At 39.4% G+C, this 26,615-nt stretch overlaps 1 protein-coding gene across 1 annotated transcript in view; it reads right to left on the minus strand.

Moving 5' to 3' along the window:
* atp11b (ATPase phospholipid transporting 11B) overlaps positions 1–26,615 on the minus strand; it is a 49,684-nt gene that overhangs the window by 14,885 nt on the left and 8,184 nt on the right. The window contains exons 2-28 of the mRNA XM_080506776.1: positions 24,270–24,386; positions 23,310–23,399; positions 21,658–21,738; positions 21,165–21,272; positions 19,288–19,416; positions 18,244–18,347; positions 17,029–17,076; positions 16,683–16,747; positions 16,127–16,208; positions 15,879–16,029; positions 14,460–14,657; positions 14,075–14,233; positions 13,552–13,739; positions 12,508–12,576; positions 12,110–12,183; positions 11,808–11,911; positions 10,162–10,343; positions 7,554–7,757; positions 7,145–7,298; positions 6,939–7,041; positions 6,702–6,847; positions 5,429–5,488; positions 4,639–4,766; positions 4,256–4,394; positions 2,700–2,765; positions 1,714–1,817; positions 959–1,124 (exon numbers count right to left, since the gene is read on the minus strand). Coding sequence (XP_080362902.1) covers positions 959–1,124; positions 1,714–1,817; positions 2,700–2,765; positions 4,256–4,394; positions 4,639–4,766; positions 5,429–5,488; positions 6,702–6,847; positions 6,939–7,041; positions 7,145–7,298; positions 7,554–7,757; positions 10,162–10,343; positions 11,808–11,911; positions 12,110–12,183; positions 12,508–12,576; positions 13,552–13,739; positions 14,075–14,233; positions 14,460–14,657; positions 15,879–16,029; positions 16,127–16,208; positions 16,683–16,747; positions 17,029–17,076; positions 18,244–18,347; positions 19,288–19,416; positions 21,165–21,272; positions 21,658–21,738; positions 23,310–23,399; positions 24,270–24,386 — 3,219 coding nt within the window. The remainder of the gene's footprint in view (positions 1–958; positions 1,125–1,713; positions 1,818–2,699; positions 2,766–4,255; positions 4,395–4,638; positions 4,767–5,428; positions 5,489–6,701; positions 6,848–6,938; positions 7,042–7,144; positions 7,299–7,553; positions 7,758–10,161; positions 10,344–11,807; positions 11,912–12,109; positions 12,184–12,507; positions 12,577–13,551; positions 13,740–14,074; positions 14,234–14,459; positions 14,658–15,878; positions 16,030–16,126; positions 16,209–16,682; positions 16,748–17,028; positions 17,077–18,243; positions 18,348–19,287; positions 19,417–21,164; positions 21,273–21,657; positions 21,739–23,309; positions 23,400–24,269; positions 24,387–26,615) is intronic.

A 26,615-nucleotide genomic window follows, 5' to 3' on the forward strand; every position in this document is an offset into this window, starting at 1 on the left:
CTGGACAAATCAATACTTTAACAGCTCGGCTTGTCGAAGAGGTGACCACACACACACACACAGTGTGTGTGTATTTTTGTGTCTGTGCGATCAGCAGGGTGTCATGCGGTGTGTTTACAAATACCATGCTGTTCTTCTTCAGAAGCGAGTTGCTTATGAAGGCAGACTGAAAATAGTACAACTCTTTATATAATATGACACAAATAACATTTCCTTCAGTCTAAATTCTGTGTTTTCTTGACATTATAGTTCATTTCCGCCCTACAGGCTCCGCTCGCCTTACAGGAAATATAATGTCTATTTGTGTGATACAAGTCGGAATATGCATTTAATTTAATACAGACGACGACATTTTCACTACTGGAGAGACTTTGGCTTTTTCCAACGATATTAATTTGTTTCCACTCACTCTCAAACACTTAAGTGTTATATATAATTGAATTCTTGACACCAGATATGATTTGTTTGACTGTGAATCCTAAGAGCAAGTTTCAGCATGATTCAGCTGTGGGAAAAAAACAAACAAAAACAAAACACATCTGTTCTGCTAAGAGAAGCTACACCCGAGTAAAACCCCAGTAATGATTTCTGAGTAATAAAACCGTTAACTACTGTGAGGAGAAGAGTGTTCTCGTTGTCTCAGAATGTTGAATCCCGAGTTGGTTTTTCAATGTGCAGAGCATTATTTGTTGAAGGTGCGCGTCTTTAGAGTTAAAAATCTAAGTTTTATCCCAGACTCCTTGGTCTGTAAGTGTGGAAGTACAAGCGGTTCAACTTTAGAGACATTTTAAATAAGCATGTCAGAAAATGATTAACAATTGACATGTTTTAGTTTGAACATTTCGATTTACAACTCGGCTCACCTGTGCCCTCTGCACTGTAATGACTGGAATGAGCCTCTGCACACATATGCGTTATTACACGTTTACAGTTCTTCTGTATCGTGTCATTTTCTTACCTGACTTTTCTGTGTGCTTGTGGGATGCAGGTGTCTGTAGAAGACCTTCTTCACCACATCCGGGAAGAGGCAGGTTATGACGATGATGATAATGGCGAACCAGGCCGAGCCGCTTGACAGGAGCTGCACGAAGACGAAGTACATGTCCTGGGTGTGCAGGAAAGGCCTGTGGGAGTGGAGGGCAGACAGTAATTAAGCCTCTTCCACAGTGATGGAAACTATCTGGCAGCGGGTTTGGCCAAAAGAGACAACAACATTTAATAAGAGCTCATGTAAACAACAGAGGCCGGCAGAATGGCTCGCCTCGCTTTCAATCTAAACACGGGTCTCAGTGGCTGGTGGAGCCGTGCTCTTAGAATGATTTTATTATTCTCTGACAAGCGTTTAACGATCGGTGCAGATGTCAGGCCACAAATATCAATTATTGTCCAGTGTCATCACGGAGGCTCCCGCTAGTCTGCGAGACGTCTGGGAAGGGTAAAGTGATGCAGATTGATGTGATGATCAATCCTACATACTACCAGATAATCACAGGGGATTTTGACAAAGCCTCAGTGTTTTCTTCTGCCAAGTGAAAAGCCTGCTTGTGTTATCCAGAGCCACAGTGCCATTTCAACAAAGAAAATTATATATGTCATTTTATTCAGAATATCAGTGCTGAAAGCCTCCGCAGTGCTCAGATGTGGCGTGTGAGCATCGGACCATATTGCGCTGTAATGAATAACCCGAGACCTTTTGAAAGAAGCTGTTCTTACCAGATGATGCCTCCATAGAAGAGAGAGAAGATGAAGTAGAAGGCGATCGAGCCCCACGTCACAAAATGGTGCATCCACGTCCAAAAATGTGTCTCTAATGCAAGCTGTTATCACACAAAGGAAAATAGACAAGGAAGGGGAGGTAGATGTAAAACACAAGCAGTACATCAATAAACTGCCATCAGTGTTTGTGCTGTTAGAGAGAGGCCCTGACCCGAGTCGGTGACGGATCGTCTACAAAATGACTTAATCCTCATCACATCATATCGTATATCATTTTGGGACCATTACAAAGGGTGGCTTCTCTGATAAACAACTATAGCTATAAAGTACATTTTTTTGTAAGATAAAACGATTTTATCATGAAACTGATTTTTTTTTCCCACCACAAGAGGACAATATTTGAACTTCTTGCTCTCAGAGTCAACAACAAAATGTTTAAAAAAATTTTTTTATCTTCCTCCAGTTATCTCCTGAGCCAAAAGGTCAGTGATGCTGCATTTGTGAAACAGGATTTGAATTAAAGCCACACAGTGAGGGTGGATAAGTAAAAACATATATGCTGAACGCTGATTAAGAGGCTTTTCCAACATTAGTCTGAAGAGACACATTGTTATAGAGATGATTCGGGAAGCCAGATAATGCAAACTCAACCTATATGTTGCAAACATCATTAAAAAAAAAAAAGCCTAATGATGAAATTGGAGTTCTTTTACTTTTAGAAAACTTGCTCAGGTTTGATGAAAAGCCAGCTAATTAACTGAAGATGCACTTGGACCTCTTCGCACTAAAAAGGAAACATCAGGGGCTGTTGATATTTAAAGGTTACATTATGCTATCAGATTACTGCGATGGCCCACTGGAAATCAAATAGGGCTGCAAGAGGCCCCCCGAGCTATAATGACTTTGACACCCATGTATATAATAATCATCATGACACCCTAGATATATTTTCCTATTATTTGTGGGAATTGTATGTAAATTACCTTTAATGTCACAGTGATGACCATAACAGTAAAGACCAGTGTACCAAAGGTCCAGTTCCCGAACATCTATTACAAAAAAAAGAGAAGATGTATAATAGTTAATCACAGCAAACAGTAATGGAGGGCTATTTATCCACAAGATGACAAGAATTAATGAGCAGACAGAAAAAGAAGCTCTGCATGCATGTATTGATGTGGCAGCACGTCTGACAACAATTACGGTTGGTCCACCTATCTCTGATGTCATTGAAGTTACTCTTCCTTGAACTACGGATGGAAAACAATGCCAGGCACAGGTGCCGGTACTGATCAGATTTCCCACACAAAATTATATCATTTCAGAAAAACCACAAGGTGGACAGATATATGCTTCAGTTTACTCAAGGCAATAACTCTTCCCTCTTTTCAAGGCAGCAGCCTTGGCTAACAAGTCCGGTGGTCGTTATGGTGCCTGTAATGAGGCCCTGCCTTCCGACTGTGTGACTACTGTCAGGAGATCGGCTCTGAAGTGTTCTCCCAATAAGGTGAGAGCCGCGGGAGGCACTGATTTGTTGCCAGCCAATTCAAGCCCCTGCAGGAGTCTGAACATTGAAGGGTAATAGGGAATGGAACAAGACGCATCTAAAAAAAAAAAAAAGATTGAGGAAAGGAAGAAACTCCCTCCGTTTTTAGTTTTTGTGAAAACTTTATTATTTGTACAATAATCTGAGTGCCACTTTGTTATAGTTGTTCATACATTATATCTAAATGTCGCAAATTGGCCTTTGATCAAAAACAATTAATCTTAAGCAAACTTGACAAAATTCAAATAGAAATCAGTGAAGATTCAACATAATGCAAGAGAGCACTTCAGAAAAAATTCAAAAAAAATCGGCTAATATTTAAATATGCTCCAGTATATAGTGGCTGAAATTCATCCCTTTAGAGAGCATCATTATCAATATTTTATCATCAAAAACACGCTGAAGGTTCAACCTGTGAGCCCCCTCATTAACCCCCCATGGAGAAATGCATTCAACTGTAGAGCAGACTCTTACCAGCTGCCTGTTAGCTCGCAAGATCTGAAGACATGCACAGCATGAAGGCAGAAGGAAAAAGGTGTAATCAACAAAAGATGGGAGGAAAAAGACAACCAAGAGAGAGCGAGAGAGAGAGCGATAAAAGTGAGTGATTTCTGAAATACCAAACTTCTGACAGAGAAAGAGATGGAAAGATACACAGCAGGACAAAAAAGGAGGAGGGAAGAAAGATTTTGTAAATTGGCAGACAAAGGGGATGTGGAAGAGAAAGATAAGAAAAGAGAACGATCAAAGGAGGCAAGTCGATGCAGAAATGCCAGGAAGGAACTGCTCCCTTCATAAAATACACCAAAACCTCATTGACTGCTTTGCATGTGCAAATTATCGACCAGTAATCCCTCAAACCTTTTTTAAAAAAAAGAAGTTTTGAGGAGAATCCATTTTAATTTATTTATTTGTTTTTAATATGGATCCCACTGAAGAAGGGAATGGATAAAAAAAAAAAAAAAGAAAGTCATCAGGCAGAGTCACACACACCTGTCCATTGCCCATGAGTGAGGTGTCCTCTCCCATCAGTATGTAGGAGCCGAAGAAGAAGACGAAGGCGTGACAGAAGCCCAACAGAGTCCAGTACAAGAACGTCCGGAAAGACAGCATTGAGTTCTTTCTGATATCCCTGAGGATTTCAAACAGTTACTTTTAAAACAGGATTCACTGTATCAGGGCAAACTTGATTTCATTCAGAAATGTAAAGAAATCATTTCATAACGTGGCAACTTAAAACACTAATGTCGAGTGATTTAGATAGCAATGTGATATGGGAAAAAAAAGACAACAAAGAAAGCCTCTTCTGATTTTAAATAGATGAGAATGGCGAATGACGCTATCCTGCACGGCGAGATATTACACACTTGTCTTACCTGTACAGGCCGGGTTTACTCTGCAGTACATGTGGATGGACCAGCTGTTCAAACAGGCTGTACACCAGGATGGGCAGCGAGGTGAAGCAGATATTGTAGAGTGTCAAATAAACACTGTCATAGAGAGTCTAGGGTGGAAAGAGACAAGTACAGTCATGACAAACCTATTAGTGAAAACTAAACTCCTAAAAGTATCTATATAAATACACAACTTATCAGGAAGAACAGACCAATAGAGTCAGTAGGGCTGACTCTATCCATCTACTCATCCATGTATTTAACTAGAAATTATTACAGTTTCAGAGTTATACTGCAAATAAAACAAGTTCAAAATATGGAATATAAATTAGATAAAAAACCTCAAAATGAGACATTGAAAATGTAAATTCTATAATGGTTTCATGATTCACATTTAAAAAGATCTGTATTTGTTTAATTTTGGTTCGAGTTTCAGCTATTAACACTTTTCTCTTTTATCTTAACAGGCCAACGTGCTGTAACGATCCATCTCATACTTCACAAGGAGACAATTCTATAAATATCATAAAAATGCATCGTTCAAAGGAGCATGGCACATTTACTATTTAATTTTAATATTAAACCCTTCAAGATTAAAATTATGTTAATGCGACTGGAATTATGGGACAGTCCAATAGGCCCCCTATACAAACATACTCAAATAGACTAACTATACAACTCCAGCAGCTTAATTTAAGTGCAACATTAAAACCAGGATCCAAGCAACAATGACATGAAAGTGTGAGAGAAATGGAGAGATAAGGTGACTTACTTGTTGTGAAAACAAACAGAAGAACTGGTATAAAAACTGGGGCGTGATAAAACACACATTCTAGAAAAGACAGAGTGAAAGAGTGAAACATTAAAATCACAGCATGAGGAGATGACAAGCGTGGACACACATCCAGTCAAAGCTCAGGTAAAAGCCCTCTATTAAAATCAAAATGATCATTAAAAATTTGACATGACTGAGTACGGCGAGGCTGACTCAGAATAAACACACAGTACCTCGATCAGCCATAACACTGCAAAGATTGAAGCACTGGATATTTTGACATTTTGATATCACACAGACTTCACTGCACTTGTACATCACTGAGCGTTAAAAGCCCAAGACCCGGCCGACGGTCCACTGCTTTTCCTTCCTTTAACTACTTTTAATTGATACTGACCACTACAGAACAGAATCGGCCAACAAGAGCTACAGTTACAGAAACGCTCTGAATGAGTCATCAAGCAATATTTGGCCCTCATTAAACTCATAATAAACCTTCAGCTTTTCTTTTTTTTTGTTTTTTGTTTGCATCTATGCCATCAATTTTAGTAGGGAAAATGTTCATTTGCAGGATAATGCTAGAGATGTCTCGGTCACAATTTCTTTGGCCCCCCTGTCACAACTGATTATTTCCAGATCCTACACTTATATTCTCTTTGTATATTGACTTGAAAAATGGTGTTATAGCCTAAAAAAATGACATGAATTGCTCCACTACTGGGTGTTCTGTTTCACATGCTCTGCTGTACAAGACCTGCATAAAACAGACGTACCAGCAACACGGCTGGCTTTAACAACTCCGCGTTTTCATATTCTAGATGTTGTCTCAATACAATACTATAATGTCATTTCAATACAAAAAGGAGCGCTGATGCTTCTACCGCTTTAAAAGTTGGTGGCCATTGTCCGTTTTTATTTTCTGAGATACTTCTACACTGCTATCCATATGAGTCACTGTGTAGTGATGCTGCTCCAGTGAGGTTGTCACATGGTTGCCCATGGAAAATGCACTTTATGGAAATTGTAATAACAAAAAAAAAAAATATATGAACTAATTAAAAAGTCTTATCAATTAAAATATGGTAAAATTGGCCATGGTCCTATACTGTTGTTTTGTTCAATACCTCCCTACCAAATGTGATATATCCTGCGAAGAAGCACGTGCCATGACTAATATTATACATTATTACCTGTTATGACTGATCAGTGTATATGTAAGTAGATATTTTCCAACAAACAGAGAAGTGAAATGACAACACAAGCAGTTTACCTTGTAAAAAAAGTACTGTACAAGCGTAGCTATTCGAATGTAATAGAAGTGACCGTGGACCAGCAGAAGTTTTGCCAGGAACTTAAACCTGGCAATTGCATAGTCACTGTTTCGCACGGCCTGGCGACCCTCTTTCCCCATGATACCTGGAGATAAATGCAAGCACATAAGCATGTTGATGACACTGCAGGACACAAAGAGAGGTAAACTTAAGGCCTGACTGTTTCTAATATTTACCTATGCCCACATGGGCTTCCTGTATCATACTGACATCGTTGGCTCCATCCCCAATAGCTAAGGTTATAGGTTTTTCCGGAGAGGTCTTTAAAAGTCGTACCACCTACCCAAGCACAAGGAAAATCAGTGATGAGTTTACAAATGTGTAATGTTTTCTTCCAACATCAGACATGAAAACTTTTCCCGACATGGCACAGCTTCGGTACCTTGGCTTTCTGCAGTGGCGCCATGCGGCAACACAGCACGGCTGAACAGTTTTTACACACTTCCATGAAGAGTTTCTCGTGTTCCCTCAATGCTAAAGACAGACTGGCTCCGTCGACGACCAGCCCGTGCTGAATGACGTGGTCCTCTTTAATTCTGAAAGTCGACAAATCCAACAAGTACACAATGTGAGAGGAAGAAATGTTATCTTCAGTCCCAACATTGGCTGGAAACAGTGCGTAATAATCAGTAAGTTTCTATTGTGAAAAGTTATTTTCATTTAACCAAAGTACCAGTCCACACTATATAATAAATGAACACAAAAAAACCCAGTAAAAGCAGCTTACTAATGTGACAAAATCCTAATTTGTCAATTGACAATACTTGCATTATGAACGCAGGACTACAGACCTTCTGGCAAGTACGCGGAGCTGCTCGGCACACTCGTTGTCGGAGCGCTGCTGCAGGAGCTCCAAGATGTTCATGGTTCTGTGGAAGTGGCCGCAGGACAGGCTGACACTGACTGCTGTCTCGTGTTTGTCGCCCGTCAACACCCACACTTTGATTCCTGCCAGCCGCAGAGCCTCAATGGTCTCCTGGACTTTGTCTTGAAGTCTGAAAATTTGAAAGGTCGAGAGTTGGAACTGTGCGTTCAGGTAACAGTGCTGTAGGAAAACGAAGATGACGCTGCTTCGTGTGGAATAGAATACGTGGTTACAAATCACCACTTCACAAGGACTGCCAATAATTCTAATTACTCTGATCCTCTTCAAACAACTAACGTGAACTCAAATACCAGCAGCACATCGCAACTAAACTACCAGACAACTGATACACACATTTATAGAAAATGCCAGTCTAGGGTCGAGGTGTTCACGGCTGCATTCAGACCATCGGCATCTGCTGAAGAGATGAGTGCAAAGGCCACTTTTGAAAAACAGTACTGCAGATTTTTTAGAGAATCCTATTTCCAACGCCAGTTAATATTCTAAAGTGAAAATTCAACAGTTGATATCGTCCAACACGACTATGCCTCTTAGCTTTACATTCTTCATATTGAACTGATAAAAGAGGGGGAAGTACTGTATGTCTTGTCCGCATAATGGAGAAGATCCTTTTACTGTAACCATGTGTGCCTGAGGAGAAACTCATTTCAGATATAGAAACCGAGCAGCGGAGAGAAAAGAGAATGAGTGGAGAGATAAACAAATTGGGAGGAGTGAGCGGCTTATGTGAGGAGCAGATGGTGAGTTGATGCAAACACATATCAACATTCATTCCAGAGAGGCTCAGCGAGGTGACGTGTCCCTCTCCCCGCTGATTTTAAATTGTTTGTTTATTGGAGATTCCTACTCCCATCGTGTTTAGCGGTCTGTCGACGCAATGTTCTACTGTTTTACAATGCCCTATTTTTTTCTATGGTGTCAAACTAAATTAAAGTCCTGCGAAATATTCATTAGTACAGTGTATTCTTTGAAACCCCTGGCAAATCAAATGGACATAATAATACTTTTATATCTGAAAATACGATGCTAAATATACCTGCGCCAGAACATTTTACAAGACACTTAAATTGGTAGATCAATGAAGATGCATCTCAACCGCATCACAAAGAAACTGCTAAAACACCTCTTAAAGCAGAACATCCATTGGCCCAACCATCTGATCAGCCAAAACATTACTACCAATAATTTGTGAAATAAAAAAAAAAAAAAACCTGTGGACATTGGATCATTATCTTGTGTGTTTGGGGAGTTTTCAAGGTACTCTGGTTTCCTTCAAGAGTCCAAATCTATGTTTGAGGTCTCATTGGTGTGAATGTGAGATTTCGCTGGGATATATTTGGCAGCAACCTTATGTTTTCTCATATTAGTGTTAAAATGTTGTTTCAAAAATGTACAAAAGAGCAACCACAAGGGACTGAGAGTTTGAAAACGGGCCAAACAATAGCCAATGGTTAGATGACTTTAGTTTTTTTTTTAAGTGTTCACACAATGTGTGGTCTGTATTCATCAGAATGATGCAAAGGAAAAAGAACCCAAAACAAAACAGGAAGTCAGTGGCAGTATCATGGGCAACCATTGCTGATGTATGTGGTCAATGAAGACTTGACCTTTTTAATGCTGGTTGTGTTAAAAAGGTGCAAGGATACATGTGCATCACAGATTGTTACATAAGATGGACCTACAGAGTTTAATACCAGTAGTCATAATATAATAGGTAAAAAAAAAAAAAAAAAGGTAAAACTATAAAGATCCAGTCACAACAAATGGCCAAGTGTATTGGGAATACACCCCAAAGTAATAACCTAAAGAAAAGCTATGAGGTTATTCAAGTTAAAAGGCTTTTAATGAATGTCGTAATAAACGTTCTTGTATCGTAACTGGTAGCTGATGTGTAATCGATGTGAATCAATGTTGGGGGTAAAGCAACTTTGAAACAAACATGGCCAATTGTACAGCACAACACTCGTTGGTATGAAAGGAATTGCTCAGAAAGAAGTAATAATATGCAGCACTTGACATTGAACTATCACATAGCATACACCGTTGTTGAAACAAATCATGCAGAAATAAAACATATGTTTCCTTCACTGTAAAATCTGCATCTCATTTAATCCCTGCCAGAGGGAACACGAGAGGTAAAATATGTCGAAGTTACATCACATTTAACCTTTAATATAGTTGTAATTGGGCAAAAGGCTTCATATGTTGCCAATTAACCATTCTGTGGACTTAAGAGTTAATGCCAATAACCAAAGAATGTCCAAGTCATAATTAAAAATCCAATAACCTTTCATAAATAGATATCTATAAACACATATGTCATGGTATAAAAGGTAAGAAGCGTTGCTATGACTACACTTCTCCAAACTGTCCATACTTTCGCCTGTGAGCCCAAATGTTTCCATAGCTGCACATATATCCATGTAGGATGAGTTATAAATGTGCCGAGCATTGTTTTTATGGGGAACACCACCGTAACCTTTCTAATTTATTTATATTTGAAACCTCCTTACTTGTCTTCCACCCCAGTTGCTCCCAGGAGCTGCAGGTCTCTCTCGATGTAGCTGAAGGCCTCCTGCAGTCTCTCCTCCCTCTGCTGCAGAGCGGTGCGGGCAGCATTCAGGCGCCTGTCCACATCGATGTACTCCTCTGGACTGAAGTGGCGACATGCCACTACCAAGGTCCGTAATCCCTTCTGCAACAGCATGAGGAGGATGGGTGATGGGGGTGGGAAAATACAGAGATATGGGAATTAATGTAAGTGAAGAGAGATGAAAACAATAAACAAAAGCAAAAAAAAAAAGAGCGATGGAAGTACAAACACGGGGAAAGTCAAGAAGATGTGGAGAAGAAGAGACGGAAAGAACATAACTGAGAAGCAAATTATCGAGGCTTGGCTTTATATCACGGAATCAGCCTGAGGGGGCGATGACCACAAATCAACCCAGGCCAGAGCATCGACTCCTGGGTACTGACGTCTGATGGCATGATGTGGGGGGTTGGAAATAAGTGTGTGTTCGTGTCACTGTGTGAAGCTGTTGTGGTGTAGAAGATGGACTAATGGGAACAGAAATCAGCAGAGCCAAACGTAATCACTCTAACACAGGAAAATGTCAGGCCTTGCACATGGGATCCATCAATCAATGTAGGAATCAAAGATCAAATAATGTAAAGCCTGTGGTCTCTAGTTAAAGTCTGTGACAAGCAATAATGAATCAGCATCAGGCAAATCCCGTCAGAAGAAATGATGCAGTTAATTAAAGCAAAATTTAAAAAAAACGAGTGTATATAAACGTGTTTTGTGTGCAGAAAGCAGATGGTGAACAATGACCCTATTTAAAATACATAATTAATGAGATAGTGGCCGTAGTTATCATGAATGTACACAAAATAACTTTCAGTTGATAGTGGTCACATCCTGCCTAAAAAGATTCCACAAGTTTCAGCCCAATGAAATAGTAAAGGCAGACGAATCACCTATCCTCTCTAATCAAGTATGATAAATCTTTCCGTGCAAAGCGATCGCTGCAGAGGGGGGGGGTGTAACCTCTTCAGCCATGTGGCTCTTCATGAAATCAATGCAACTTGTTCATCTTTTCAAAAATTTGAAAAGGTAGAACGGCTGCCTGACACCAATGTCACCCGAGTGTCACAAGCGTTTTGTTTCAGTCCCTCACAAAGAAATGTGAACGCTTAAAAAGGATGAAACACCGTTTTCAGACCTCAAGCAGACTTGCAGGGGTAGCAGTCTTCTGAGATGACTTAAAAGCAATGGTTTTAGTCCAATGTACTTGAATTTGTTTCACTATGAAATAGCTTATGCAGTACGTGAAGCTGATTCAATAAACCAACGACAGGCAGTGTATACTTTTTGCCCTCCGTCATGCATATTGAATGTAGGTGATTTTTCTTTTTTGTTTTTTTACACACATCATTTAATAATGTAGTCTTTGTTTAGCTGAAAGACCTGTTGGGAATTTTTTCCAGTATTACTTATTGGACTCTTACTGTTCACATTCAGAGAAAAATTGGATTACATTTGACAAAAATTTGAGGAATTTGAATCAGATGCTTTGCACTGAGCAGATATGCCTTATCGCAGTAAGAATTAACTAATGCGGTACATGTTTGTACATGACAAAAACAAAATATTTCTCACCAAGGCAAATTCGTCGACATGCAGTCTGGTCTTTTCAATCTCACCACTTGTTGTGAATGGCAAGATGGCAGACTCCGCACCCTTGGTGAAAAGCACTTGACCTCCTGGAAGATCAAGCACCAAATACAAGACAAGTCATAAGAATTATATATAAACAATGCTCAATGTGTATTTTGATTTAACTTATGTAGTTTTCAGTTTCTTAATGCCTCTCTGACTATACAGTTTAATTACTGTAAGTTTAAGCCATAATTTTTATTCTAAATCCAGAAAAATTGTGTATTCATATAAAACAGGCTTACCAGAGGGAGTTTGGAGGATGACGCTCATCCTCCTACGATCAGCATCAAACTCTAAAACGTGAAGCAGCTTATACCTGAAAAACAATTCAAAAAGGTCCATATCTACTTCACTTTATTAGACCACTGAACAAAAACACAATAGATATTTGGAGAGAAGTTTTTCATGTTCATGTTTCATTTTTGCTGCAACAGTCGGTTAGGACACAGAACAAAGTGTGGTTCAAAGACAAATTAAATTGCCATCTCAAATATTAAAATAAACATTTGAACTAAGTTTTGTTATAGAAACCATGACAGTAAGAGATCAAATGTTTGACTTCAACAATATGTTGGAAGTATCTCAATATAACATGAATATTTCAGCATTTGTCACTTATAAAATCCACAGGAGGACGTACTTTTCTGTCTTGCCAAATGTTTTGATTTCCATGGTGTCTCCACGGATGCCAGTGAATGCCACTCCAATCCTGCGGAGAAACGAGGACAGCACACAAAACTGTAAACATGAATGTAATGAACACTTTGCCCTGCAATAATCACAAGTTGGTATATTTTGAAATTGAATATGTTGCTGCCAAATTGCTCCCTGTAAGACATGCAAAGGATGATTTACTAATTTATCCTTAATCTGCCGGCTACATAATGACAAGATATTAAACATTTAGAGATGAAAAAGGCCAAATTTAAGCGTGTTTAATACATAAATTAATTTTCAAAAGCTTTAAAAAACAAACAAACAAAGATTGAGTCTATGACTAGATAAGGATTCATGGATTCTTTATTGTCACTCCAGAACCACCCATGCCAAAACATAAATAAGTAAAGAATGAAAAATAATAAAAGAGAGTAATATAAAACAAGGTTAGGGCTGCACAGCTTCAGAGCACCACTAGAGTTCAACTGTCTTACGGCTTCCTGTGGATCCTTACGGCTTGACGACTTTTAACATGATTTGAAAGCCATTTTTTGCCACCGACACTGATTAATTACTCCATGAATTCTATAAAGCACCAAAATCTGTTCATTTAGTACCCCACAATAGCATTTTTTGTAAAAAGGGATGTTTTAAAAAGACGCTTCAGCTTCATATTGTCTCACAATTTTTTCACCCTCGACCCCACTTCAAGGCCATTTTCTAAACAGGTCTGCAGGATAACTCCTCCCTGGGCAATGAATTGCTCGATTTTTGCAAACTTGATAGAATGAAGTGGCTCGCAATCCAAACATGCAGCAGCCCTTCAGCACCTGACACAGTCAGTGAAGGTTGTGCAGCAGGGATTCATATTTCTACGATCCAGAAATAGCACAGAAAAACTTCTTTTTCAACTTTTAACGTTGATCATTTCCTGCATTTCTGGGAACCATTCATCTTTAAATTCATGAAGCGCTGGACAGTCACAGAGAACGTTTAGTCCACTGAAGATGATCGAATGCGACTGTACCTTTTTGCTGCCTCCACTAAAGCTTTCTCGTCTGGTGAGGCGGCGTAGTATTCCATGTGATTGGAGGAGAACCCATTGGCATGAGAAAATGGGTCTCCACCCCCGACGAGGCAGTCGGGTTGGTCGTAGCTGATCTGAACCGTGTGACACAACGACACCGCTTTGAGGAATAACAATTCTTCACCAACCTGGAGGAGGAGATACAAGGAAAGAATGAAAAAAAAAAATCTGGCAGTTATAATTGGGGACACTGGAGCTGGAGATGTATTATATTTAATGCACATATTGAAATTTAAGGAAATACATTTTCAAATGTTTCTCCAAATTTACAATCGGTGGAAGATTTCTCCATAACAAATGACTATTAGCATCTTTTATTCATATTGACAGCTTGAATTTATAAAAAAAATTTTTTGAGGTCAAGTTGTTTGAGCATCATTGGCGAGTCTTCTTTATGACAGCAGTGAGACCATTTTTTATCTGACAACAGAAAACAATGACGATGTGCATCTGAGAGAATTACCAGGTGAGGCGTAGAACCGTCTGGGGAATCGTCCGTCATTCCCTCCGGCACCAATTTGCCATTAACTTCCCGGTACTTTGTTCCACTGATTGAACACTCGCGGAAGTGCATTTCATTTTCTGTTAACGTGCCCGTCTTATCAGTGAACACATATTCCACCTAGGAAGCAAAAACATACAAGCACACACAGACACAAGCTGAGATTCAGCAAAGGTCGGCTTAAATATGAAAAATTCAATAATTATTAACACAAGAAGTGAAATGCAAGTATTGTGCATATTATTGGAAAATCTTGAATGTGATTACAGTATACAACACGATAGCATTACCAATACCCGAGCACACGACTTCGACACATGATTTCGTCATACTTTCACTTCCATACCTGGCCCAACTCCTCGTTGAGGTCAGAGGTGTTGACCTGAGCTTTCTGGTCACTTTCCTCATGGTAAAGGTCCAAATCCCAGCCAATGAAAAATGAGCCCAGAAACTTTTGCATTTCCACAGTAACATAAAGTGAAATGGGGATGATGAAGTTATACAGGACCAGAAATGCCAGGAAGTCTGAGATGAACTTTAAAATCTGAAAAGGAATAAGAGAATAATGTGGTTCTGTGACGTTGTAAATACAGGGATGGGAAAGAAAGAGAAGTTAAATGCCATTATATTCAACAAATGTAATCATTGACATAATCTGCATTGTTTTGAACCACGAGCGTTTGAAATGAAAGAGAATGAAATAATTGTGAAATGCAAACAAAAAGCAGAAGAAAAAAAAAAAAAACAATAAAGGCTGCCAATCATAATATTTTCTTTCTAAAAGTTACAGCCACACACAAAATACGAAGCTTCAACACTGATACTCCTAAATCAAAGCAGGCAGGCTAATTCATTCCTATTAAGCAGTTAATTAGTTCATGTGACAGGAAAGGAGAGAACGGAGAACAGGCTGAGGGAGAGAGTATTAACAGCTTTACAAAACCTGTGCTTCATGGCACATTGGACCTGGTATGAGCTATGATTAATGCTTCTCAATGAAGAGTGAATGACGAAATTTTAAACCATAAAAATACTTGCATTGGATTCGAGAAATATTAAGACATTTTTTAATATTTCTATGAATGATACAAATATGTTAGCTATGACTTAAATTTCCTTTTAGGCTTCAAGTCTGGGGGAAAAAATCCATGAGAAATCAATTTCCAGGTGAAAGCAGTGACTGCGATGTCGTGTCACCTGCTAAAGGTAGACGTAACAGGATCAGCAGGCTTGCTGGACCACCTGTTAAACTTAACGTTTAAACATTCCCAGCCGATAGTACCTTCTGTCTTCAGGGCGCCCGATTGGAAAAGGCACTTCTGTGATTTTTTTTTTTTTTTTTTTTGGTCTCTGAATGTCTTAACACATAGAGGCTGCCGTTCTCTCTGATTGATCGGTGTTGGCACGTAGGCTGTTATGCTTGGACACTCGTGACAAGCAGGTTTTTTTCTCATGCCTCGTCACAAAATCGAGATATGCTGGGACTTCTCTACCAGCATCCTTTAAGGTCAATGCATGCCGACAAGTTTGTTCATCATCTTTCTATCGTCGTCATGATTGCGTCGTCTCTCCGGTGGGTTTGGGGATTTACTAATGAGGAGATGAAAAATAGATGATGGTGCAGGTTGCACATGAAGCACAAAACACAAAGCGATTGGTCTACTAAAATTCATCATAACTTATATTTGTGATCCTCTGTCCTGATTACAAAAACACAAACAATTTTGAATACATTCTGCTGATAAATAAAGGAAAGAAGCCGAACCGGACTGCTGTTCCTCTCTTGTTCAGTCTTTTGGTTGTAGAAAGGCTCGTCCCACTTGTCTTCAGCCTGCCAGGCGTATTTGAGGATGGTGCTGAGGATGGCCTCAAATAACAAGATTCCCAGGTATATGATTAGGAAGGTGTTCATTGACCTGAAAACAAGTAAATAAAACAGTTAGATTTTCAAAGAGCATTTTTTGGAGCAAAGATATTTGTGCTCGCTCTGAAAAGAACAAAAAAACAGCTCACTTCTCTACCGCAGACCGTTTCTGGGACTTGCACTTGTAGTTGAGCGCCATCTTGGACTCCATCCCTGTGTAAACTGCCACACCTGCGGCGACACGGTGCGTTAAAAGTATGACATCAAGCCTGCAGCTTGTTCATTACACTCGTGATCAATTTGAGTACCAGCTTTTGGGGAAGCTAAAACAACAAATGATGCATGCATTCACACGATTGTATGAGCTCTGGTGTACAACACAGTGTTTACACAGTACACAATGTTGAAGCACTGCAGATTAACCTCGTTCCAGATCGGACAGAAAAAGTCTTTGGATGACATAATCCGATCCCAATCATGTCATGATGACGAAGATGATGTGAAAACGCTATCTATGCCCAGCTGGGAAGTGACCGTGACGCCATTTCAGTATGCTTCCCGTGGATGAATTTCAGAGGTAATTTCTTTAGCACGACCACAAACTTCCCATTGTGAGAAAGAATGTGCTCCTTGAGTTGCTTTCCTCCAGGGTGAAAGTCTATGTTCGCTACATAATTTCTTTAAATTTCTTTTATTTGGACTCACCATAAATCTCTTTGGTATTCTTCAACCGGGCTCCACGCAGCAGCAGATTCTCTGGACCCAGCGGTCTGACAAAGAAGTAAACAACATAAATAGAGATGAGGGTGAATGTGGGAGCCGACTTCAAGGAACCCATTTTGTGACGGCACAGTACACTATAAAATCAGGAAGATTTAACATATTGATCGGAAAAGGTTTGCTGCAGGGTTGTGTTGATTGGTGAACTAGGAAACGAACACAAATGCTTTTTTCCACTAAGTGATGGTGAGAGAAAACAGCCTTTATTGGACAGATGTAGATGTAGAACTAGTAATTCAATTACAGAGTTGTCATTACAGTGTGGCCTTACCTGACGATCTCCTCCCCATGCTGAGTCACCGTGATGCGACCAACAAATCTGGAAGACACCAGCAGTTTTTCAGTTCAGCGAAATGAAAGACAGCTACAAAATAGCAAATTAATTTCACTGTATAGCATTTTTTTCACTGCTTGAGAAATCCCCAAAGCTTTTTACACCGTTGATCACATTTATCCATTCACACACACACGTTCACACTGCCATGGCTGCCATGGAAGGTGCTCAGTCCATCCATTGGGAGCAGATTGGGGTTCAGTGTCTTGCTCAAGGACACGCCGAGATGTGGACGGGATGGATCTGAGGAATGGAACCTGCAACCTTCCGATTGACAGACGAACACTATATTTATTTTCATCTGTTTTCAGTTGCATCTTCAAATGAAATTGATTATTTCCTGAGCAACATGGGTGGCTTTTTGACTATGTAGGCAAAACCTTTATTGAGTGGAAGAAAACAGAAATAGAAATGTTCATGACCGAAGTTGACTTAATCACTTTGGTTTCAGAAACACATTTAATTACACAATATGAGTACGGATGGTCCTTTCATTTGACTGCTCTCCAGACACCAAAATACTTAGTTTTTTTGAAGCCTTGAGAAACAAATGTAAGCATGTAGTAACTTTCAACATCTGTGACAAAGATAATAAAACCCGTTTCCTGCAGCAGAACGTTAAAATCTTAAACCTGATTCAGGAAACCAGGTCATTATTATGCTGCAGAGCTCAGATTACCACATGAAGATGACAGTAACGGGGCTGACGAGGTGTGTATAAACAAAGTGAGCATGAAGAAAAAAAACGGCAACTAAAGAGATGAGAGAGGAGGAAGAAAACGCCCTCAAAATGAACTGCAGGCTCTGATAATGCAATTGCTCCAAAAGCGGCAGGCCAAGAGGAAGAGAGGTGATGAAGGCATCTCACCCCATTGTCCATATTATAATATCTCTGACCTGCCTTTTATACGGGCATTATTTATAGCTGTTTTTTTTAAATGGGATGTGGTCACACCCTGATCTGAGACAACCCAATGCCTAATCTTGCTATGTGCATGAAGAGGAAGTTACAGCTTTGCACCAAATAAAAAAAAAAAAAAAAAGATAAAGAGTGATATTTCCTACATGATGTCAACAACTGCTTAAGTCTTAGTACTGGGTACATCTACCAAGAGAGTTGAAACAACAGTGGTTAAAGAAACAGAAGGTTACCTGTAGAGGTCGGCATCCGGTTGCTGACACTCCACCACAGCCTGCAACGCCTCGAGCTGGGACACTGACTGACACACTGAAGTCTCTGCAACAGAGTAGTGGGTCTGCAAACCAAGATGCACAAAATACAGGAAGTGCTGATTATCAACTGAAAGCTTGTTTTCCTCCTCCATGTTGAACAAATCCGAATTCAAAATTGAGAATTTGTCAATGTTTAAATTGTTTGAATATAAACACACACTTAAATTTAAGTTGGACTGATAAACTATTGGAATTAATAACTTTATTTCATCAGGTTTTAACCACAAGGAAATGACTGCATGCTTTGCTGCATGATCTTAAAACATGTGATTCTATCAAACAATGTTTTCACTATTGTGAAAACATACTATAACATTATGTTCAGCCAATACAACTGCTAGCATTCATGATACACTAACAGATGCAACTGACAACATTTTATAAAGACATCAAAAGGTGCAAAGACTGTACAAACACATTGTCAGGCCAGAAGGAAAAACCCACCATGTGGTAAAAATTCAGGGTGGAAGAAGCAGCTGGATGCTGATACAGAGACAATTAAGTTACATGGCCACTGGCAAAAAAAAAAGGAGGGGGGGATTTAAGGAGTGGAAAGTATTTAGTCGTGAGTGATACACTGAAATCTGGAAACTAAAACTATTTCATAACTAATGAGAAGCCAATTCTAAATGTGGGCACTCAATTTCCATCTAAATGCTTATAAATGAGCCTCAGTGAGAATATGTATGCATAGAGTTTGACTTAAAGTACAATTAGAAAAGTGACATCAGCATAAGATCAGCTGTCTTTTACTCCGTGGCACGACTATGGGCAAGATTGCCTCTGAAACCTCATTAATTGTAGTTCCCTAGATCGCGCAGCAATATTATGCAACATTAACTGCAGCCAGCTGAGGCGCTTTGATCGCCAACACCATCGAGTCTCTCTGAGCCAGATCCTATTCAGTGAAAAGACTACGCATAAATACAAGCATGTTGCCAGTCTGACAGACATTTCACAGACCTTAAGGTTAGTCTCTCCATCCAGACTGGCTGTGGTGATGTGACAGGTGCCATCTGCACGATCAGAGGAAAGCAACACCAGGTCAACTGGGAATGTTTCATCTTTAGCCACACGGACAATGTCCCCCACCTGGAAAAGCACAGAAAAACAGAGGTCAGCCTTTTAAACAGCCCTTAAATGTTCAACATGGGCTGAGCAGCCTTTTCTTCAAAAGTTGTGTCTTAAGATGCAAATACTAAAAACAAATCTGCTATTTTAACTTTGTAACTTTACTTGAAGTTCTCCACTGTCACATTTCTACTGCCACAGCAACACTGTTCATGTCTTGGGTTTAAAATAACTATGTTTCACTCAGTGACGGCGAGACTCCTGGCTGTGACTGGATAATCAATATCATGTGCTTGACATCCCGAGAAGCGCATGTGTAGTGTTACTGAAGGATGCAGGTCATTCGGACGGCGGTGCATTAACTCCAGACTCACTAGTTACAGTATCTCTGAGACTCCTGACCTCTCAGGATTTGTGTGCATTAGAATGTGCTGAGGCCAAACCAAAGCAGTGAAACCTTGATTTGAAAACAGTTGAGATACCAGCTGGACATGCTCAATCTAAAGTTAATGGTTTAAACACACGATACGTTCCCAATCTAGTGTTATGTGACGAGCTGTCTAGACCTCTCAGGTCATCTGGATCAAACCTGCTTTCTGTTCCCAATGTTATAACCAAGCTTACAAAAGCTGTTTAGTTTTATTGCACCCAAAAATGTCCTTGATCCTTCGTGTCAGTAGTCTTTAGAATAGCGTTCTCTTCAGCCAACTCTAAAATTCCAACATTAAATCAAAGTGAAAAGATCCAGGAGCAAATAAAGAAGGGTTTTAATAGAGTCTAAGAAAACACATGTGTAACAATCGTATAAATGCCCATTAATCAAGTCACATCAAAATTGGCCTTTGAAGAAGTCCGGAGCTCATTCGGAATTTAATAAATTATAGCACTTGGTGTTTCAATTACTTTTTATATTTTTGTACATGTAGCCAGTACAGTAGGTCAGTGAATGGTAAGTAGTCATTTGCAGTGAGCACGATCTCCAGCATGTACAGTTAATGAGTAGAACACGCATTGAAATGTCATGTGGCTGCCAATCCAAAACTAACCAGTGACCTTTTGCAGTTTCTTGTGTTAAATATATCCATCTATACACCACAGGTTATAGGGAACACTGTGGCGGCCAGAAATCTACCTGTAAAGCCAAACTCAGTTCGCTATGAAGGCTAATCTTTAATACCTTAAGATAAGCATTCGACCTGTGGGCCAAAAGCAGCATGTCAGATTCTCCAGCTTAATCTGCAATGTGTAAAATGTATTCCCCAAAAATATGAACTTTACTTTTTCAATAAAATAATGAAATACTGTTTCTGACTGACTCACTAGGGACTATTCAATGTTAAGGTCGGAGTAGCAGACCTAACAACACTGACACCGAGCTGTTGAGTGATGTGGGACCAAAAGCTTCCTTCCTGCTAACAAATTATCAAAGGCATGCGTGAGGATTTTGTTTTTTAAAACATGCATGCTAGAGGCTGCTAATTTCGACACTTTCGGTATAGCATTGACTTTCAGTTTAAATTGCATATATTTTTCTTCAATAGGTTCAATCTGTCAGGCTTTATAAAAATCCTGACTTTCTGCTGACGAAATGTACCTTGTATTAATAAAATTTAATTGTTCAAACATTTGTAGTCAAGAGTTAATATGCTACCATTTTAAAAGTCCAGTAAAATGAACTAAATTAAGGGCTATTAAGACACAAACAAGATGTTTTACTTATGTTCTACTGGACCAACAGACACATAAAAGCTTCTGCAGAGCAATCATACCCGAATGTTTTTGGATCTCGTTTGAACCAAACTTCCGCTGCGAACCACAAACACTGGAGCGCCGTTCACTTCATTGTCCGCTTTGTGCCTCAGCCAATCTTCATAGCCCTGTGAAGAAAATCATTTATAATAGTTAGCTGGTTAACTCAGTGTTCGTAACTGACATGGTGACATTGACCTGCCACGGTGCAACAGAAAGAGCCATGAACACACAATTTTAATGTGAAGTTACTTAATTGTTTGTTTTTTATGATTAAACTTTTTTTAGATTCTCAAATTTCACCGATACAACATACATATATTTACTTGATTCAAAAAAGTCAAAACTAACACTGCAACAATGAATAAAAAGCTAAAAAAAAGAAAGAAAGAAAATTGTTTAGCCATTATAGATCTTTGACTGATTTATCCACCTTCAGTGACATTGTAGAATAATGTGGTTCCCCATTTTGAGGCCAACAAAGAGGAAGTTATGGTGCGCTTGTGATCTCACCTGTTTTATAGCAGTTACTGTGATCACAAAGAAAAGAGGCAGGCCGCTGGTGACTGGGGAAGTGGGGGTGTCTATCATTAACTGGAAAGATAAATACAGAAATTAGAGTTGACTGTCAGCAATTCAGAAGTGGAGCGTGAAAACAAAGCCGGATACCAAAGTGAACTAGAAAGACAACAGAGAGAAGTCAAAGCTAATGTGTCAACCAGGAAACTTCTATAACTTCCTTCAAAGGTTAACTGTCATATCAGAGGCAGTCAGACCCAGAAACACACACGCACATTCACATGCAGACACACACACACTTACTTCTGCAAAGAGTGACTGACATACTTAGCCACGCTGCCCAAAAACGTGAATTTAACCATTTCAACAGCCCTTATTTTGTCCAACACTCACAAAATGGCCGTACAAACAAAAACATGTTGAGTGTCAATGGACCATTTACTGATGCAGACATTTTTATAGCTTCCTCACTCTCAATGCAACCCCTCCTTTATGAATCTAGATCATATTTACATTTTTTGGGGGGGGACATTTTCATTTATGAGGCAAAAACACTTGGTCTCGCCAACGGATCAGGCCACCGCAGGGCACGCATGAGGAAACGCGTGACGCAGATTGCGGCAGCTATTTTCTTCCCAATTCATTTTCCCCATTCTGGTCAGTATGGAAGTAGGGTGTGACAGCTCCAATCTTAATACAATCACATTTATTTCAGCCCAACACATTATACAGATTGTTATTATTATTATATAATACATATTATATGTTTATTTGAGGCCGGTTAGCCTAAAATAAACACCGTGGGTGTTAATTCAACTCTGGGAGTTAATTCGACTCTGGGCTTTTTGCTGTAAAGAACAAACTTGAAATATAGACAATTATTCCGTCAGACTGAACTACAAAAAGATACGCCTTCCCTGAGTTTCATTGCAATATCTTGATTATTAAATAAACTAAAACTATTTTTATGTAAAAAGTTATGTTGGTCGAGTTCATACATTACCCAAGCTTATAAATTTCCATTTAACTTTGGGCAAGTCAAAATTTGTCCGGGCAAGTAAAAAGGTGTTAGCACTTGCCTTATGTCAAGCCCGGGTATCAAAAGCCACCTTAAAACGGTCGAAGTGAACGTCGAAGAAAACAGCATGTTCATTATCTCAAGATGAAATGAGGATCTCTCTTTATACAGAGCTGACTTCAGCTTTACTGACAATGTGAGTGGGTAACAAAAAATAAAAATAAAATAAAGTGGTCCTTTTCAGGCAGAGTCAGGTCGATTGCTTTAGCTTCACCACCCACTCAAATAAATCAGGAGAACGCTAGAAATTTGAAAGCCAAATCCTTCTCCAGCACGCGATGATTGATTCGCAGTGATGGCCTAGTGCTCTGGGCTGGCTGTAAAGACACACACATTACAAAATGTGTGGGTGTAATGTTTTAATGCAGAGGCAGACCTGTCTGTCCTCTGGTCCCTCGAAGTCGATGAGTCACCGACTCGCACACAAGCACACACTCATTCACACACACGCAAACACACTCACACAGTTGTATTTAGGGCAGGAAAACTAAGGTCACACTTGACACGCCACCATTTGACTGGGAAGACCTTGCACCTGTGAAAAGGAGTTGATTATGTGTGTTGTTACCTGTACAAGGAAGATGATGAGAAAATAGAAGTTGGCAATTCTTCTGAACTGCTCAAACAGATTCTTGGGTACAAAATTCCAGATTGTGTACTAAAAGGTAGGGGGGAAAAAAAATGTTTAGAAGAATAAAACAATGGAAAGAGAAGTCTGCTGGTCCATATTCTTGAAATTTGGACATGCAGTTAAATATCAAAATAGATGAGGCAGCTCATATTTCATAGTAGGATACTTTGAACCAGCTTTACAAATGGTTTAATTAAAATAATCATGTCAGAAGATGTGTATGATTGATAAACATTAAAAAAGAACAGAAAGTAGTGAAGATGTTGAGTTGAAAACACAGGGATTTCAAAGCTTTCTTTCAACTCGGTATCACGCTGCAATTCCAAAATCACCCAATTGATTAAAAAAACTGCTTTTCATTCATGCTGATGTTTTGCACTCAATTAATGGTGGCTGAATGTCTTGCAGGTCAACCAGCTGAACTTCTAATCCTCTTACCAGCAGCAAAGTTGTTTGTTTCTCTTTTTCCTGTTCAGCTCATGTTATCGACAAATCAACTCTTCAAGCTTATCACTCTCTGTCTCGCTCTCCCACCACACCAGAGCTCCCGGCTAATTCATTTACCACAAGTCATGCTTGTGGCCACAAATCAGGCGTCGAGTGTCTGGAGGTGAAAGGTTTCCTTCAGCTTTCACTCACTGCTCAGCTGAGGTTCGTGTGTTTTTATGGTTCGTCGTAGGAAAGGCTGTCCACCCACCTAATGTGGGAATTAATAAACAAAACAAGTCCTTCCACCGCTTGTCTTTCAGCGGATGGTGGTGAGGGCATGCGTTGAGTAAGCAAACATCCTAAAAGCAGAACTTCTGATTGACATTTTTACCTGATTTCTTTACCATTCCGTTTATATGAACTAATCACAATATCAACTATTCACAATGGGTTTGAAACACTCTGTACCTTGGATGAGATGATTCTGTTGTCTGCAAACCGTTGTGGTACGTAGTGGCCATGCTGGGGGAACCGGTTGGCCACATAAATCGTTCTGGTCTCACTCTGATGAGGAGGGTCAAAGCCCTGAAGAGAGAGACGAGTGAGGTGGGAAGAAAAGAAAAACAACAGGTCACTACTGTGATCTTTAGCATCAAGTACCAAAAATTAAATGTGTTTAAATGTTAACATCTGACTTTCAAACACAAAATAAATTGACCACACACATAATAATAGAAATAAATTAATTTCTGTTATTGGTTATACATTGATTATCACCAAATAATCGAGAAAAATCACTACCAATTAACGATATCGGCCATAAAAATACAACATTACAGCAGTATTACACAACAAGTCATTGTGTATTGTCTGGTACTGTGTTGCAGTGTGAATATGTACCCAAACTCTGCCCCACAGTGAAATCCCCCTGAGGTATTTATATTCACTGTGGTTTCAAAAGATGTATAGTATAGAGTATTTGTCTGTTGGTCATTGTTGCTGCAGAAACGTAACGTAGTATGCGTTACATCCTACAGCGGTACACAATATCATACAATGACAAGACTGTTGCACGTCAGGAGGGATGAATGGTAAATGTAACTCACACTAACACATTCAATTTTAAAACACCTTACTGCAAAACAAGTAACGTGGGAACATGTTTTGCATGAGGATGCAACTATTCATAGAGATGAATTTAAACCAAGTATAGAAGAGAATCATTAGTTTTCTGGTACAAATAATTACAAGCAAAAAAAAACCATAACCTTTAAAATGAAAGCACGAAGACGTTTCTCAAGCCCACTAGATTCTAGAAAGTGTCGTATTATTTTATTCTAACGGTAAATACTCTGAACCTAAAGTAAAACCTGGTTTAAGGAAGCTGGCCTCATAACTTATATCACAGTGTCATCTCTATACATTTTTTACTACTGTATGTTGGATATTCAAATCTGCTGTGTGGGCCCTGCGCACAGCAATGCATGTGTGCATAATTATTCCAATAATGCAACTTTGGCAAAAATAGGTTAAAAAAAACCAAAACATTTATGAGTCATCAGGCAATTTCGTCGTCTTTTCAGATTGTAGAGTGCCAACGAGGTGACTTATTGCATGTCATTTTGAAACCAACGGACATGATGAATGCATCACTCTGAAAATCGTATGTGTGCGAGTCTTAAGCACAGGAATGATCTGGTTATACATATTCTGGTCCGGTCATGTGCGTCACACCCTACCCAACTGCTATGCTAAGAAGGTTAAAAGCAAGCGCTCACAATCATTTGCAAATGCTGCATGACGTAACTTTAACGCACGCCAGTGTGAGTGTGTACACACACACAAGCATACACGCACATCCGGGCCACACCACTCCCTCCCACACAGATCCTCCGTTGTTCAGCGACATATGTAAACTATTACTGCAGTCCTGTGCTGCTCTCTCAGGCCTTCCACCTCTGCCTGTTCGAAGAAACAAACACACACTATTGACATTGAGATCAACTTAGAAGACTTATTAATTACTTAATTTATCTTTTATTATTTTCAATAAACTGATATCCACTCCTCACATGTCTAGTAGAACTACAAGCCACACATTTCTAATATCCAGGGAACCCAAGTACTCTTTTGTGTCGTCAGAGATTTAGGCCACCAAATAACCCCAACATGTTCAGATTTTAATTCATTGTCATTTATGCAATTCCACTGTCGTCAAACATTTCAACAACAGTGCTCGAGGATGTGGGATTTTTTTTTATCATAGTCCTCAGAATGTATTTATTCAATGGTGGACCACACTGAACAGTTTTTATGATACAAAACAAGTCAAAAGGTAATTGTGTAACTATTTTTGCTGGACTGTATTGTTCCACTTCGGTGTACTAAGGTACGCTGCAAAACTGCTTGAAAAACCACCTTAAAATTCACCGTCATACTAAACCTGTCAGAAAACTTATTAACAGCATTTTTCAACCCACTGTGAAATCATTCCAGTAGGAAAGTGCCACAAAGAGGAATCAAATAAGAAAAAAAAAGAAAAAAAAAAGCTTGGTTTATAAATTATTGGTTGACATAAATGTAAAACTCAAAAATGTGAACTGAACATGAATAGCAACCTTCGGAAACTACCATCCTGCCGGTGATTCAGTCCCACACAGAGCACAGTACAACCGTCAGGGTGCTACCGCTTTTCAACATTACTTTACAGCAACATCCATGGAGCAACTATGTCAAAAGAGGGGGGGGGGGGTAGCTACAATGCAAGTTAAACATTACATCAACATTCGAAACTTGCTTCTTTTATTTCTTACT

Source organism: Blennius ocellaris (assembly GCF_963422515.1).
Source record: "Blennius ocellaris genome assembly, chromosome: 12".
NCBI classification, from domain to species: Eukaryota; Metazoa; Chordata; class Actinopteri; order Blenniiformes; family Blenniidae; genus Blennius; species Blennius ocellaris.